Source organism: Chrysochloris asiatica, unplaced genomic scaffold (genome assembly GCF_000296735.1).
Source record: "Chrysochloris asiatica unplaced genomic scaffold, ChrAsi1.0 scaffold00046, whole genome shotgun sequence".
Classification (NCBI taxonomy): Eukaryota; Metazoa; Chordata; class Mammalia; order Afrosoricida; family Chrysochloridae; genus Chrysochloris; species Chrysochloris asiatica.
Window position 1 is genome coordinate 14528074 of NW_006408564.1, and position 14994 is coordinate 14543067.

The 14994-nt window shown below is 45.4% G+C and overlaps 1 protein-coding gene across 2 annotated transcripts in view; it reads left to right on the plus strand.

Moving 5' to 3' along the window:
* Nucleotides 1–14994, plus strand: part of PTPRG (protein tyrosine phosphatase, receptor type, G) — a 1006925-nt gene that overhangs the window by 897209 nt on the left and 94722 nt on the right. For both annotated transcript variants that reach the window (XM_006862095.1, XM_006862096.1), the window contains exon 13: nucleotides 6384–6516. In XM_006862095.1, the coding sequence (XP_006862157.1) occupies nucleotides 6384–6516 (133 nt within the window). The remainder of the gene's footprint in view (nucleotides 1–6383; nucleotides 6517–14994) is intronic.

Consider the following 14994-nt stretch of genomic DNA (forward strand, 5'->3'; position numbering starts at 1 on the left):
GTATTCTGTGTTGTTGCTGACGGAGCTCCTCACTGTACTTCTACCTGATCTGCAATTTTGTTCATTCCCTCCTCTTCATCGTTTTTTAATAAGGGATCATGTGTTTTCATTTGGCGTCTGGCCATGAAAGTTATGTAGCTGGTCCTGCTTCACATAAATCATCTGATGACTCCCCCTATAGGTGAGCCTTATCATATGTCTCACTTTAACAGAAGAGGGGCTGGAGGCTCAGAAACGGGTAACCACCTACCCAAAGTCACACAGTGAGAAAGGCCTGAGCCAGAATGTGTGCACATGTGTACCCAACTCTGAAGTTCAGGGCCACGTCCTTGCAGCACACTGCCTGCTCAAATGTCTGGGCTTGGGGAAGATTGTCAGGGGACAAAGGACACAAGAGGATGAGGGCGTCTACCATGAGCAGGTCATTGGTTCCTGGTAGTTTTCTGTTTCATTGCATTTCTTCCTTTGAGGGTCCCAGGGTCACAGACTGTGTCAGACTGCAGGACTGGCATTTCTTCTGAGGCACAGCAAAGACAAGGTGCAGTCTTGTCTCAGGACAAATGTAGAGGTTTTCTCTTCACTAGAGATCCTATGACAGGTGGCTCCCTGTGCACACTCTAGCTTCTGTGTGATCCGCATAGTGCTCTTAGACATGACCGAGAGCACTGAGATTCCCATCTGCCTGGTGCTAGGAATTTGAGGAGGAGAGAGATGGTGAGGGTGGGAGTGGTGATAGTCACAGGAAACAAAACCAAACCCACTACCACAGAGTTGGTTCAGACTCCCAGTGACCCTATGAGACAGAATAGAACTGTTCCATAGGGTTTCCAAGACAGTTAATCTTTACGGGAACAGACAACCTCATTGTTCCCCACTGGAGCTGCTGGTGGGTTTGAACCACTGACCTTATAGTTAGCAACACAGTGCTTAACCCACAGTATCACCGGGGCTCTAGATCATCACAGTGGATGATATTTCACTAGGTGCTTAAGGGTGCCAGACAACAATATGTAAGTGCTTTGTATGTGCCAATTGATTTAATCCTTACCACCACCACAATGCAGGGGACAAATATTTATAGAAGCGTAGACTGTTAAGGAACTTGCCCAGCGTTGCACAGCTAATAGGAGGCAGAGCTTTCTAAGTGTCCTTCTATTCACAGAGAGCAATCAGCCCTGCCTTTGGAGATGTAACAATAATACAAGAGCAATTTTAATTGATAGTGATTGTGCAATAGAAGACTATGATAGTGTTATCTCATTGTTTGGATAATGCCAGGCACACTTCTAAGCATTCTGTGTGAAACTTCACAATGAATTTCCTCCAAATTCCTCTGAAGTAGATTCTGTTGTTTCCATTTTACGGATGAATAACTTCTGACAGTCTGGCTAAAGGTCACCCAGATAGACAGTGGCAGAGCCAGGATTTGAGCCTATAATTTTAAATTTTCGTTGTCCACCATATGCACCACAGACTTAAGGCTTGGGGAGGTAGCAGCTGAGCCAGGATTGAGGGAACAATAGGAGCATTCAGGAGAAGACTGGGGAAGCATTCCATACAGTGGGATCAGGGGAAAAGGCCCAGAGGTGAGACCAGAACCCAGCTGAAATAAGCAGAATCAATCTTGTCCTCATAGAGTTCATATTCTAGTCTGTTGTTGTTAAGTGCTGTCAAGTTAGTTCTGACTCATAGCGACCCTGTATAGGGTTTCTGAGGAGCAACTGGTAGGTTTGAACTGCCACTTTGCTGTTCAAATTGACCTTGAGTTCTAGTGCTTATCATACAGTGCCATATAACAGGGGCTGGAGTTGTAGAAAATAATTGGGGGGGGGGCTGATGGAGGGAGGTGGGACCCACCCTTTTCATATGGACAGTGAGGGGTTCAAAAGGACTGTAAGCAGGGCAGTAACAGGATCACATTTCCTGTGAATGGTCTCGTGGAGATGAGATGAAATTCCAGGTTTCTAGTACCATGAAGACAAAAAAAATATACCTCCTCCTCTCTTATCAACTGTCTCATCTGACATTTCACATTTATGACAGGAATATAAAAAATCTGTCTGTTTTGCACATTAGTGTCTGGCAGTGGCAAGGCCGAGGTGTGAGAGTAACACTGGCTGTGATAGTTAAGGTTATGTGTCACGTTAGCTGGGACATGATTCTCAGTGGTTTGACAGTTAGGTAGTGATGTAATTTGGCAGTTTTGTAATGATGTAGGCATCCCGCATGAAGTGATCTGATGTGGTCAACCTCCATTTTCACATAACCCTGATCTGTGCATAATGGCCTGGTCTTTGGAAGGCAGCCATGTTAAGTGAAGATTTGGGTGTACAGTGAACTTGTCATGCTGCACATGGAAATCCAGGCACAATCATACCTTTGCTTGACCTCTATGAGGGAGGTTCAAAATGGAATTAAAATAGAATTTTCCCACAAACTTTCTGAAGCCCCTTGTATGTAATTTGTTGTTGTTGTTCAGTGCCATCAAGTCAGTTCCAATTCATAGGGACCCAGTACACAGTAGAACCAATGGTCTTGCGCCATGCTCACCATTGTTGGGCTGGAGCCCATTACTGCAAGGCCAGACTATTCAGATCATGTCCTTGGGGCTCTCCTTCCCAGCTGCAGGTTATGGTGGCCTGACACCTCCTCCACAGACACTACCATTTGAGGGCTGTACAAAATGGGGTTTCAGATGGCATTCACCCCCTAAAAACTTAAGCTCTCAAAATTCTCTGGGTGCATTATGAAATGATGCAAAGACAAATGACTCAGAACTGTGAACACTTAATTTGAGCCTCACTCTGACCCAGGAATAGCTGTGACTTAGACTTCATCAGACCCTAAGTCTCTGTGGATCCACACTGTCCCCTGACACTGAGGAGCCCACATTGGTGGTTCAGCCCTTTCTGAACCCTAACACTCAGCCATTGCTGAGGGGGAGTGGTACATAATTGCCAGCACAGAGATGTAGAGGAGACTCCAGGCATGATGTAGTGTGTTGTTGAAGCTCCCAACCAGACTGTTACTCCTAAGGCTCTAATATTTCTACAGTAACCACTGCTTAGTGGTTGTTGGGTGGAAGATATACCACAGAGCTGGTAGGAGTGAATGGCTGTCTTGGCCAAGGTTCCTCTAAAGTGCTTTAGGATGAGTGGGAATCAGAGCTTCCCGTTCACTCCACTTCACCCCATCTGCCTGCCATCAAGCAGTGCAAGCAAAAACCATTTTCTGTCAGGACACATGGAGAGAAAGAAGATACTGGGAGTTCCTCCAGTACTCAGGGGCCTCTCAGGGTGGACATATGGCCTATGCCACATGTCAACCCTCCTGACATTTCCCATCAACAAGACTTTCAGGTCTTACAGTCTCCCACCAGCCAGATAATTGTGTGGTTAGGCTGCCCCCTGCTGGAACGCCCCAAAATTGTTCTCGTTTGCCACTGGTTTCCCTGGCTGGTCTCCAGAGCTTTGCAATAAAAGCAATGTGTTGATGGATAGAATGCATACTTGGTCCATGTGTTAGTTGTTGTGAAGTGCCATTCTGAGTTGGTTCCGACTTATAGCGACCTTTCATAGGGTTTCTGAGGAGCGGCCATGTCTACCAGGCCTTAAAACCCAGAGTTTTTCATTGTCCTTAGGACTAAATTTACTGTAGTTAATTCCACCAGTAAAGTCTTGGCTGATCTGACTTCCATCTCTCCGCCATGTTCTTGCTTGGGCTTTATAACCGCCTCTTGGAGGCTTTTACAGAGCTCTTTGTCTGCAACATGGTCCCCACACTTGGCCTTGCTGACTTCCTTTCAGCCTTCTCAGGGAGTGTGTGCAGTCCTGGGCTAGGATCAGCCCTGGTGTCACATCCATTTTATTCTAGTTACTTGTTCAAATGGCCACCTCCCCCCTTTAAATTCCCTCCCACATAGCCATGGAGTCCTGGTGTGGCACCAGGGATACGCACTTTTAACTCAAGGTCGGTTTGAACTGCAAGGTTGGTGATTCACACTCACCAGCCGCTCCGCAGAAACCCTATACAGGGTCACTATGAGTCAGAACCAGCTCAACGGTACATAGCAACAACAAGAACCCCATAGCCATAGGACTGGGTTCTGTCTTAAGTTCTACTGTGCCCCACCTCCCTGCATCATGCCAAGCCAGACACATGGGCTTGGCAAATATCCATCCAGTGAAAACGAGTAGAAGAATTCAAAGCCAAGGGCCTAGGGAAGTGGGCTAGGAAAGCTAGCAAGGCACTTTTTTTGTTGTTTTAGTTTGTTGAGAATGTTCAAAGAAAAAGCATACACCAATTCAAGTTTCTACACATATGAGGCAGTGACATTTATTAAATCGCTGGTGGGCGACCATTCTTACCCTCCTCTTCTGTCTTGTTCCTCCTCCATTAGAGCATCCTCACTGCCCCCTGTGGTTTTATTCTTTTGAGTTGCTGTTGTCCATTGGATGGCATATGGATAGTTCTTAAAAGAGCAAGGTTAAGGAGTATCTCAGGACAGTAGTTTCTTAAGTAGGGAGTCACTTCATAAATTAATGGTCAAGGGCTGTGTTGTGGTTGTTTGCAACATGTACGTGTTTCACCTGCCTGCTACTGTTTTTCTGTTTGTGAGCTGCCCCACCTGCGTCACAAGTCTGTACCTGGGACAAAAAGCCACGTGGGGGAGGCCTGATGAAGAACCTGTGGCTCCCTGCTTCAGCTGGGAACCTGGCCTCTTAAAAACCTCCTCCCAAGGCCCATTCTCTCCAGTGCAGCCCACCTCGGGCTCTTGGAAGCCCAGCCTGATGAGCCCTGTGCTTCCCCTGTTCTGCTGGAGGACGCTCTGGCTGGCTGACTGCTGGCCTGGTTTCTGCAGAGCGGATCAGCCAGCCACCTGTACGAGGGAGTGCAATTTTCCAGTGGCCGCAGCTAACCTTGCTCTCTCCTCGCTTGTAACCATACCTGCGTCTGCACATCAGTGATGTTCCCAGCCCCACACTGCACCGGAGCTTCAGTGGGTCACGTGGAGATCCCCAGGGTTCTGCCCCACTGGACAAGGGAAACGAGGGTCTCTTGCTGAGGCTCTTGGGGCTGCTGGAGATACTCGGGTCCTGAAAGCGGAGGAAGAAATGCTTAGGTAAGAGGCGCCCTCCATTGCCCAGAAATTCCTGAACTGTGACTCACACTTCCGCCTCTTACCTGTGCTTTATGGCTGCTATTATGAGGGGGTCGTACACCAGGAAGGAGCCCTGGTGACACAGTGGCTGCAGCACTTGACTGTTGGTCTGAGCCCACCAGCTGCTCCACAGGAGAAAGCTGTGGCAGTCAGCTTTCCTAAAGATTGACAGCCTAGGGAATCCTAGGGCAGTTCTACTGTATCTTGTAGGCTTGCTCTGAGATGAAATCAACCCGAGAGCATCAGATGGTTTGGTTTGGTTTGGTTCGGTGTGCCAACAGCAAGGCTTCATGTCCTTGGCTGTCTTGGAGCCTCTGGATGAATTGAGGGTAGGTGCTGGGATTGGTAGAAGAGTCAGAAGCCAGATTTGGGGGTACACAGGTCCTCAGAGGGTCTGGGTGGTGGGCAGCAGTGGCAGGACCACCTGGTGGAGCTGAGTGGGTGAGCACCCGTGTCCTAGCTTTAGTCCCAGGCCCACCCTTGCTAGGCCAGGGCAGTCAGGAACCATGATTGTATCGATTAGTGAGGGGAGAGTGGCCCCCCCCAAACAGAATCAAGGTGTAGTTTCTAGAAGTGGAAATAGATTCTAAGTAAGCCCCCCCCCCCAAAAAAAAAGGTGGCTATGTGTGGTGCTGTGGGTTAATGCGCTGGGCTGCAAAGTCCGTTTGAACCACAAGGTCAATGGTTCAAGCTCAACAGCTGCTCCTCAGAAGCCCTATATAGGGTTGCTATGGGTCGGAACCAATGCGAGGGTACATTATAACAATGGTAGCCACAAGTGGGAATCCTAGTAAATTCATTGTTTCACCCCACTCCCTCGAGGGTCTCCCACTCCATACCAGCTGAAGCCAAGGTGGCTTTTCCACCCCTGGGCCTTCTCCGAAGCCGAGTCTGGTGCAGCTTTCTGTCTTGAACCCTTTCCCTCATTCTTGGAGTGAGACTGGCTGGCTGTGTTCTCTGTACAACTCTGCTTTAAAAACATTTTCAACTCCATCTATAAATCCACCCCACCACAGACAGGTACAGGGTGCAGGCTGCCGAAGAGGTCTGGTGTGGGCAAAGGTGAGAAAGGCAGTGTGACCCGCTTCTGTGCCAGGGCTGTCCAGAGCAAGTGGCCCCATTTTGCAGAAACCGGTCAGAACTGGAGCCCAGCTCTGCCTCATGCGCTGGCTCCCTGGCTGCACTCAGCTCTGTCCTCTAATGGGATGGTTTCTCTTTGCAGCAGAAAAGAACACCTCTGGAATGATAAGCCGTCCTGCTCCAGGGAGGATGGAGTGGATCATCCCTCTGATTGTGGTATCAGCCTTGACCTTCGTGTGCCTCATCCTTCTGATTGTTGTGCTAATTTACTGGAGGTGAGTACACCTGGAAGCACCCACAGAGGAGACACGGTGGGGGTGGGGTGCTGGCCAGGTGCTGCTATGAGATGTCTGGGGCGGGAAGCCGGTGGACCTTGATTCAGAAAGGTGTGGCTGCTTTTAGCGATACCACCTGGAGACCCGTCTCTCCTGTCTGTAGGAAGACAGTGAGTGAGCTAATGGGATTTGGGGCCAAAGAGGCTTTTGTTTGGGAGTCAATGAGATCCAGGTTCCAACTCCATCTCTGTCCCTCTCTGGATCCCACCCCATTGCCACTTTGAACTTCATTTCTAATTCTGCAAAATGAGTTAATCAATTTCACAGCACTTCAAGTGATTCTGAGACCAGGCTCTACATAATGATCTCCACTTTTTACCTGGGGGGAAAAAAAAAATAAACGGCTTTTCTTAAAAACTAAATTGGCTGGTAGGAAAACATTTAATAAATGAAATGTAAAATGGCGTATTGTACGTCACCCTTATATTATCGTCTTGAACTGATTCTTGTGACTTCCCAAGGGTTTCAGCATTAGGAGTTCTGTGGGGTTTGGTTTTAACTGCACTGTCTCAGCCACAGCCACCGAATGAGCTAGACTGGCCTACTCAGCAGGCCTGCTTTCTCTCAGCACCCAGACAGAGGCAAGGAAAATTCTGTTGTTTTTCTAATGAGCATCACCAGTGACAAATGCTGTCATGTTTTCCATTCATTCAGTTGTTTTCTAGGCCCTGTATGTGAACCAGACCCTTGTAGGCATTTGTTGTTGTCAAGCGCTGTCGCGTCAGTTCCTGGAGCTTAGATGTTAGAATTAGCAAGACATAAAATACATAATAAGATGGTTGTTGTTGTTACAAAGTCCGTTGAGTCAGTTCAACTCATAGCAACCCTGTATGGGGTTTCCGAAGAGCAGCTGGTAGGTTTGAACTGCCGACCTTGTGGTTCGCAGTCTAGTGCTGATCCTATAGCACCACAACAAAATGAAGTGTGTAGTGGAGAAAACAATATCCTGAAAGATGAGAGACATTCATGGGAGCTGGGAGTGAGGCTTCACTGGAAGTACAGCAGTCAAACACAGCCTCCCTGGGATGTGATATTGGAGCAGAGACCTAAAGGAGGAAGGAATTAAGTGCACTCTATCTGGGGTGAGTTACAAGCAGAAGAAAGAGCAGGTGCAAAGGCCCTGAGGCAGGAGCTTCCGTGTGTCTAGAGTATAGGAATAAGGGGAGAGAGCATCAGGAGGGAATGAAATAAAGGGACGTTAGGTCAGTCTTGAGGGTCATTGTAAACACTTGGCCTTTTTCTCTAAGATAAGTAGGATTTGGAGTGGAGGACTGTTATGATTTGACTTCAGTTTTAACAGAATCACTTGACTGTTGAACTAGTTCAAGAAGAAGGTGATAGTAAGAGTAAGGGTAGCCGTTGGATGTGAACACATTTTGAAGGTGAAACCAGCAGTTGTCTGCCAGATTGGCTGTGTGTCCTTAGGTCTGTTCTCAATTAACCTAAAACAAATGAGAAAGGAATGGGGTCATCTCAGGCATCCCTAAGTGTCTGACAAGAGCTAAAGCACTTCTAGAGCTACAGAGCAGCTAGGGTAAGCACAAGTTAAACGTGGAGCCCAGGCCTCACTTCTGTGCCATTCCTTTTCCAGGAAAAGTGTTTTTCTGGCGCCCATTGGTAAATTGGAGGCTGTCTAATCTTGGGTTGAACTGAGCATGTAGAAGTAAGTCATGGAAAGTCTTCAAGTCCATCTTTTGCATCTCTTCGGTCAGTTCTGTATGGTTTCAGACCCAGACTCTCCTGTCTTGAAGCAGAGGGAGTCCACAGTTATCCCAGGCTTTGGGATTCTAGCTTAGCAACACCCTCCCCACCCCCTGCCCTGTCCCTACCGCAGTCCCACCCCCTTGTATGGAAATGCCTTGTTCCAAGTAATTCTAACAAAAATCTGCCAATTGTTGCTGATTGGCCCACCCGATGAATCCCTTTACCCACTCCTAAATGAATAACTGTGGCCGAGGAGAGACCTGACCAGGGAGACACGGAGACAGGGATGCGGGCCACTTCAAATCATTTTGTTTTCTGCATGCTTCTTGTAGTGAAACTTCTGTACATGTAGTACCATACATACCTGCTGCTGTGAAGTCAGTTCCAACGTATACCTACCGTGTAGGACACGGTAGAAATACCCTGTAGGGTTTCTAAAGTCAACTATCTTTAAAGAATCAGACTGTCTTATCTTTCGCTCATGAGCTGGCTGGGCTCAGACTGCCTACCTTTCGGTTAACGGTCCAATGCTTAACTCATTACACTACTAGAATGCTCATGAAAAATATTCCATTATCTTTTCATTCCATTTTCCCACACTTTTGGAGCTCTCTCGTATAATTATAATGTTACATGTATTCAAAGCCTTGTTTAAAGTGGCCCGAGCTTTAAACTGTATCCAGTAGACTGGATATAGGAGCTTTGACCCAAGTCTGAATGCCAGCGGCACAAGAGTGAATGTGAGAGGGAAAATTCTTACAGAACAAGGAAAGTAAAGATGAATTAGCTTTAGGACAGAAGAGATGGTTAAGCTTAAGAACAGCCTAGAGGGGACAAGGACCCATTTTCTGTCCAACTTCCTTTTTTGTGTGTGTGTATGAACATGAAAGAAGGAGGCATTGGGGTGCTCAGACAGAAAATTGGTAAATGTAGATGAGATGTGTAGTTCCCTTTGGCAATGCTGTTTTGAAGCTGAAACAGCATTGCTTCCCTTCTGCCTTCTGGGGCACAGTGAAGATTGGCAAACAGAGCTGACTTAAGTAGAGCACTGATGCAGATCAAAACCTTCTGGATGCTATCTTCCAGTAGCAGACATGATACTCGGGCCTCAGTCCTGCTCTCTGGTGGTGGTGATGCCTCCCGTGACCAGCGTCTGATCCTTTGCAGCTATTGTCCTGTTGTCAGTGTGTTTACTTGGAGCTGTTGACACTTACATTTAATGGGTTTATGAAATAATGAAAAACAAAACTGGAGGTCTCTGAGCTCTGTTTGTCTCCTGTCTCTCATTATATAATAATGTGATAAAGGAATGTCTTGTTCCAAGTAGTTCAAGCAAAAATATTAGGACTGTTTCTGATTGGTCCACCTGGGTCCCACTGCCCGCCCCTGAATGATTGACAGCTGTTCATTGAGGATAAACTTAGGCCATTTGTGCCCCAGGGCCTTCTATGTCCAGATAGAAGGGACTGTTCTTGTCAGACTGTGTCTAGTACTTAATGCTGCATCCTGGCAGTTGGATCAGTGTCTTGGAAACCAAAGGGCCATGGAGTCCCAGAACAGTAACTGGATGTGGATTCCAGACAAAAGCAACCACTGTTAATGTTATTTGCTCTCAGTTAGCTATGACCCTTGCCAAACTTATATATAAGAGAAAGAAGTATTGCCTGGTCCGGCATACATAGTCCATTGTTTACTCTTAAGTGGTGATAATGTGAGAATTAAGCACAAGTTTCCAGTGGTGCAAACAGTTACTGCACTTGGCTGCTAACCAATAGGTTGATGGTTCAAATCCACCCGAAGGTGACTGGCAACCTACTGCTCCCAAAGACCCCATTGAAATCCCTGTGGAGCACAGTTGGCCTCTGACACACATGGGGTTCTCTGTGAGTTAGAATCAACTCAGTGGAAGTGGTTTTTATTGGAAATGCGTATCACGGCCCTTGGCAGGTGATGAAGAAGCAGATATTGGTTGTGAACCCTGGTAGTGCAGTGGTTAAGCTCTCAGCTGCTAACTGAAAGCTCAGTTGTTTAAACCCACTGGCTGCTTCATGGGAGAAAGATGTGGCTGTCTGCTTCCGTGAAGATTACAGCTTTTAAAACCTTCTGTGGCAGTTCTGCTCTGTTCTATAGGATTGTTACGAGTTCAAATCAACGCATTGGCAAAGGGTTTGGGTTTGGTTTTGCTATATCTGACTTTAGGAAAAGACGTGTTTTTAATTCTGGGTCCCAGTGTGCATTTAAAAAAAAAAAAAAAAAAACTGTTGTTTTTTAATAAAGAAAATAGAGTTGTTGTTATTAGGTACTGTTGAGTAAGTTCTGATTCATAGCAACCCCATGCACTATACAGATCTAAATGAATGCTGTTTTCTTAAATGTAATCAAATTGGTTAGCTGTGCACCATTTCTGATAATACGGCCACTGTACAAAATGTATTTAAAATCCCTTTGGGAATTTTCTTCTAGAGTTCATTCTTTCGAATGATACTGGTTGTGCATAGTATTCATCCTGGACATAATTAAGTCATTTGTCTGGAACTAAAGTATGTGTTTCAAAAATGTTGTCTTGGAGTTGATTTCACTTCTCCCTTGTGTGTGAGAATAGAACTGTGCTCCAAAGGCTTTCAAGAACTGATCTTTTGGAATCAGATTGCCAGGCCTTCCTTGCAAAGTAACTCTGGATGGATTCCCAACTGCCAATCTTTCAGTTATCAGCCAAGCACCTAACCCTTTACTCCATCCAGGGACTTCAGACTGTAGGTAAACCAAATGAGCACTCAGAGACACTTGGGGCCAAACACCAGAAGTTCATGAACTTGATTTGAATGGTGCCACTAACAACTTAATGAAAAACCCAGAGGGGGCACCCCTGTGCAACTAGGTTAAAGGTAGGATATCCTATGACCCCCTTCAGGGGAGGAACATTGACCACTGGTTGTTCTCATTAATTGTAAGCCGACTATATTAGAGAAAACTTCAGTAGCCGCTGTAGTCAACAAACAGACCCCCCTGCCTACACAAACACACACACACACACCGCTGCCACCACCACCACCCTTGTGATTTAATATTTCAGTGGTTTATTTCTCACCCGCAATGGGCAGCTCTCCCCGACCTGTGGCTCTTCATGGAACACAGATCTCCAAAGTTGCTACAGCAAGAGCAGAGAAATGGGGGAGCCACCCAGATCTCTATTAGGCCTGAAAGTGTGCATTTAAAAATTGTTAACTAGCCACTGGCCAGAGGTATTCACACAGCCACCCCTCAGTTCAGTATCAGTTAAGGTCAAAGAGCACATGTGATGCGTACTTATCACAACTGTCCTTTAATATCTAGACCTGTTGGCATCACTGGGTCAAGAGTATGTTTCCCGAATGTGATAACATTTGGAGGCCAGTCATTACTCAGTTACTTTACTTCGATTTTTGGCCCAAACAAACAACATGGATAGAGACCTCAGACCATTTTTTCGTCAAACGGAAGACATACTGAATGCTGTTGGGGATGATTTCTGCAATATTTCTGCATACGGTAACAAGGATCTGTTGGGTGATACTGATTTTAAAATATTATTCACTAAGATGTTACACTAAGAGCCTACAGTTGTCCCTTGAATGTCCCTTGCAAAGGGGTCTGCCTTGGAGAAATGTGGAAGCCAAGACCCAAAATGAATGTAGACATTCCAGTGACGCTAGGAAGTCATGCATGCAGGAGACAGTCTTATAGAGCAGCTGTTGTTATTAGCTGCTGTCACATCAACCCCCAGACTCCTGGTGTCCTCACATGTTACGGAGTAGAACTTCTCCATTGACTATAATCTTCACAGAAGGAGAATGCCAGATCTTGCTGCTCAGTATGTTGAGACTTCCAGCCTTTCTGTTAGCAGCCTGTAGCAAACAGCTTGTGCCAACCAGTGTCCTCTGTGGGGCAGCTCAGACGGATGAGATTGACAGCCACTATTGGCCTCCTTTGGCAAATGACATCCTTGGGTGTACTTTGTAAGTATTACCTTCCATGTCTCTCATGCATTGGCTCGGTGCTCTAGAAGTTGCTGTTAGAAAGAGAGGGATAAGAAATCAATTCAGTCGTTAGTGAATTGCACCATCTTGTCTTTAGTACTCACAATGGTAACAGAACTGTACCTTTTGAATTACTACTCATCAGAAAGCATAATTCAAGAGCTCCGGACCCCCTGCCTTATAAACACAAGCTGTGTTTAGATGGTGCTAATGTGCTGATGTTCCTGAAAAGATGTTGGAGCAATACAGCTGTTGCCACTCAGGAAGAGGAGGAAGGTTTCTTGCTTACTTGTATAATTTGAGGTAGATGCCAGGGTCCAACCACTGTATGGAGTTGCAGCTTGTTCCATAGAATTGTTTAGCAACTGTGAACAAGCATTAGTGCCTACTTTGAGCTGTGAGTATTTTGAAAATTCTAATTGTTTTTCTGCTGTCTTGAGAAAAGTTGCTTTGAAAGTAGCTCTCTCTCAGAGGGACAAAGTCTCACCCCTGAGATGACTTCTTATGTCACCGTGGAAACAATCTTTCATCGAATAATCAGTGTTGACATGTGCTAAGAGGATTACACCCCCACTTAATCAACATACTAATTCTAGAAGTATGGAGTCCTTTTTGCAGATCAGAAAACTGAGGCTTGGAAAGATCAGGCGGCATCCCTAAGGATGGTATTAATCTTTGATGTATCCTAGATTTTAATCCAGGCTATTTAACCCCATGGCCAATGCCTTAACTGTTACATTATCTTACCTGCTGCTGTTGTTAAGTGCTGTTGAGTCTGTGCAAACTCATTGCAACCTACGTGAGGGTTGTTGTGTGTATTGGTATTTAATTCCAGACATGACCTATTTTTAAGTGCATGGATATGTCAAATGACACTCTTAAGAAAAGGAAATATCTCAGTTGTGACACCACTTTTTTGTTTTTGTTTTGAAACTTTGTTGTGACTTGAGTGAAGATTTACAGAGATGATCAGTTTTACATGCAACAAATCATACTCTTGTTTCATCTGAGTGTTTCCAATCCCTGCATGCAACACAAGTTAGCCCACTTCCTCCCTGTGGTTCTTGTTTGCATTCTTTCCTTGTCCCTTCCTTTCTCAACTTTGTCTTTAAGGTAAATGTTGCCCTTTTGATCTTGAATGATTGCCCAACTTATCCTTAGTGAAGTATGGTAAGCATGCCTTACTAGTGTTGTTGTCCCTCCCATATATCTGTCTGCTGCTTAATTGAACCATGAGATTGACTTGTGTTCCAGTAATAGCCTCAGGTTCCTCCAGTCTCTGACCAGTAAGGGCCATCTTTTTTTTTTTTAAATATAATTTTAAGTTTTGTTCCACATTTTCTGCCACTCTGTCCAGGACCTTCTAATGTGATCCCTTTCAGAGCAGTTGGCAGTGGTAGGTGATCACCATCTAATTCTTTTGGAATCAGTCATAATGGCTGATGTTCACATGTTCCATTGGCCCATTGGACTAGTTGATTCCAAGCATCTTCAAATTTGCATTACTCTAATTTCTTCTGCACATGGAAAGACCAATAATGGCACCTTAGATGGCTGCTCATGAGTTTTTAAGATCCCAGTCACCGCTTACCAAAGTAGGATGGAGAACATTTTATTTGTGGACTATGTATGCCAGTTGTTCTTGGTATCCTCCAGGACTATGGTCCTGAGTCCCCAGGCCCAGCTACTCATTGCCTTAAGATGTTTGATAATATCTCAGAGGTTTTCATCATTTTGCCTCCTGTATGCTTGACTACATTCATAGGTGTGTTTGCTGCAAAGGTCACTGCCCATGACAAATGTTGTTAAGTGCCGTTGAGTGGATTTCAACTCATAGCGATCCTATACAGAATTTCTAAGGAGCAACTGGTGCCACACCAGGACTCGTCTGTCAAATGCTTATATGTTTGTGGATATACTCTGACTCTCCCTCCCATACCTGTTCAGCCTGTGCATCTGTCCCATGTGTCTACCCATAGAACACTATTGTTCTAGGACTGTGTATATAAAAATATTTACCTCCCCTTCAGCACTTGTGTTCTACCCTGTGTCTTCACCTGTCTTCATCATTCTGCGTACCTCCCTCTTGTTGCATATTGTCCTCACCACTACCTACGTCAACATGTGTCTCTCCTCTAGCCTGGGAATGACTCTCCCTTCCCTCCCATCCCTGGTAATGATCAAAGAATGTTTCTTTTAGCATTAAAAACTTACTGAGTTTTTGCTATTGTGGTCTCATAAAATATATATCATTCTGTGATTATTTTATTTCACTCAGCATAATGCCCTCCAGGTTCATCCCTGTTCTGTATGAGGCATTTGGAAAATTCATCGATATTCTTCAAAGTTGGCTAGTATTCCATTGTGTGTATGTACCAAAGTTTGTTTATCCAGCTTTCTGTTGATGGACTTTTAGGCTGTTTCCATCTTTTTGCTATTATGGATCGTGCTGTAATGAACATTGCTGTACATACACCTATTTGTGTTATGACTCTTATTTCTTATGGATATAGATCCAGTAGAGTCATTGTACCAAAAGGAAATGGTTAATGTTCAACCATTTCAAGAGGTACCATATGAAGGAGCTCTGGTAGCGTAGTGGTTACGAATCGGTCTGCGAACCTTAAGGTCAGCGGTTCGAAACTACCAGCTGCTCTGTGGGAGAAAGATGAAGCTTTCTACTCCCGTAAAGATTTAC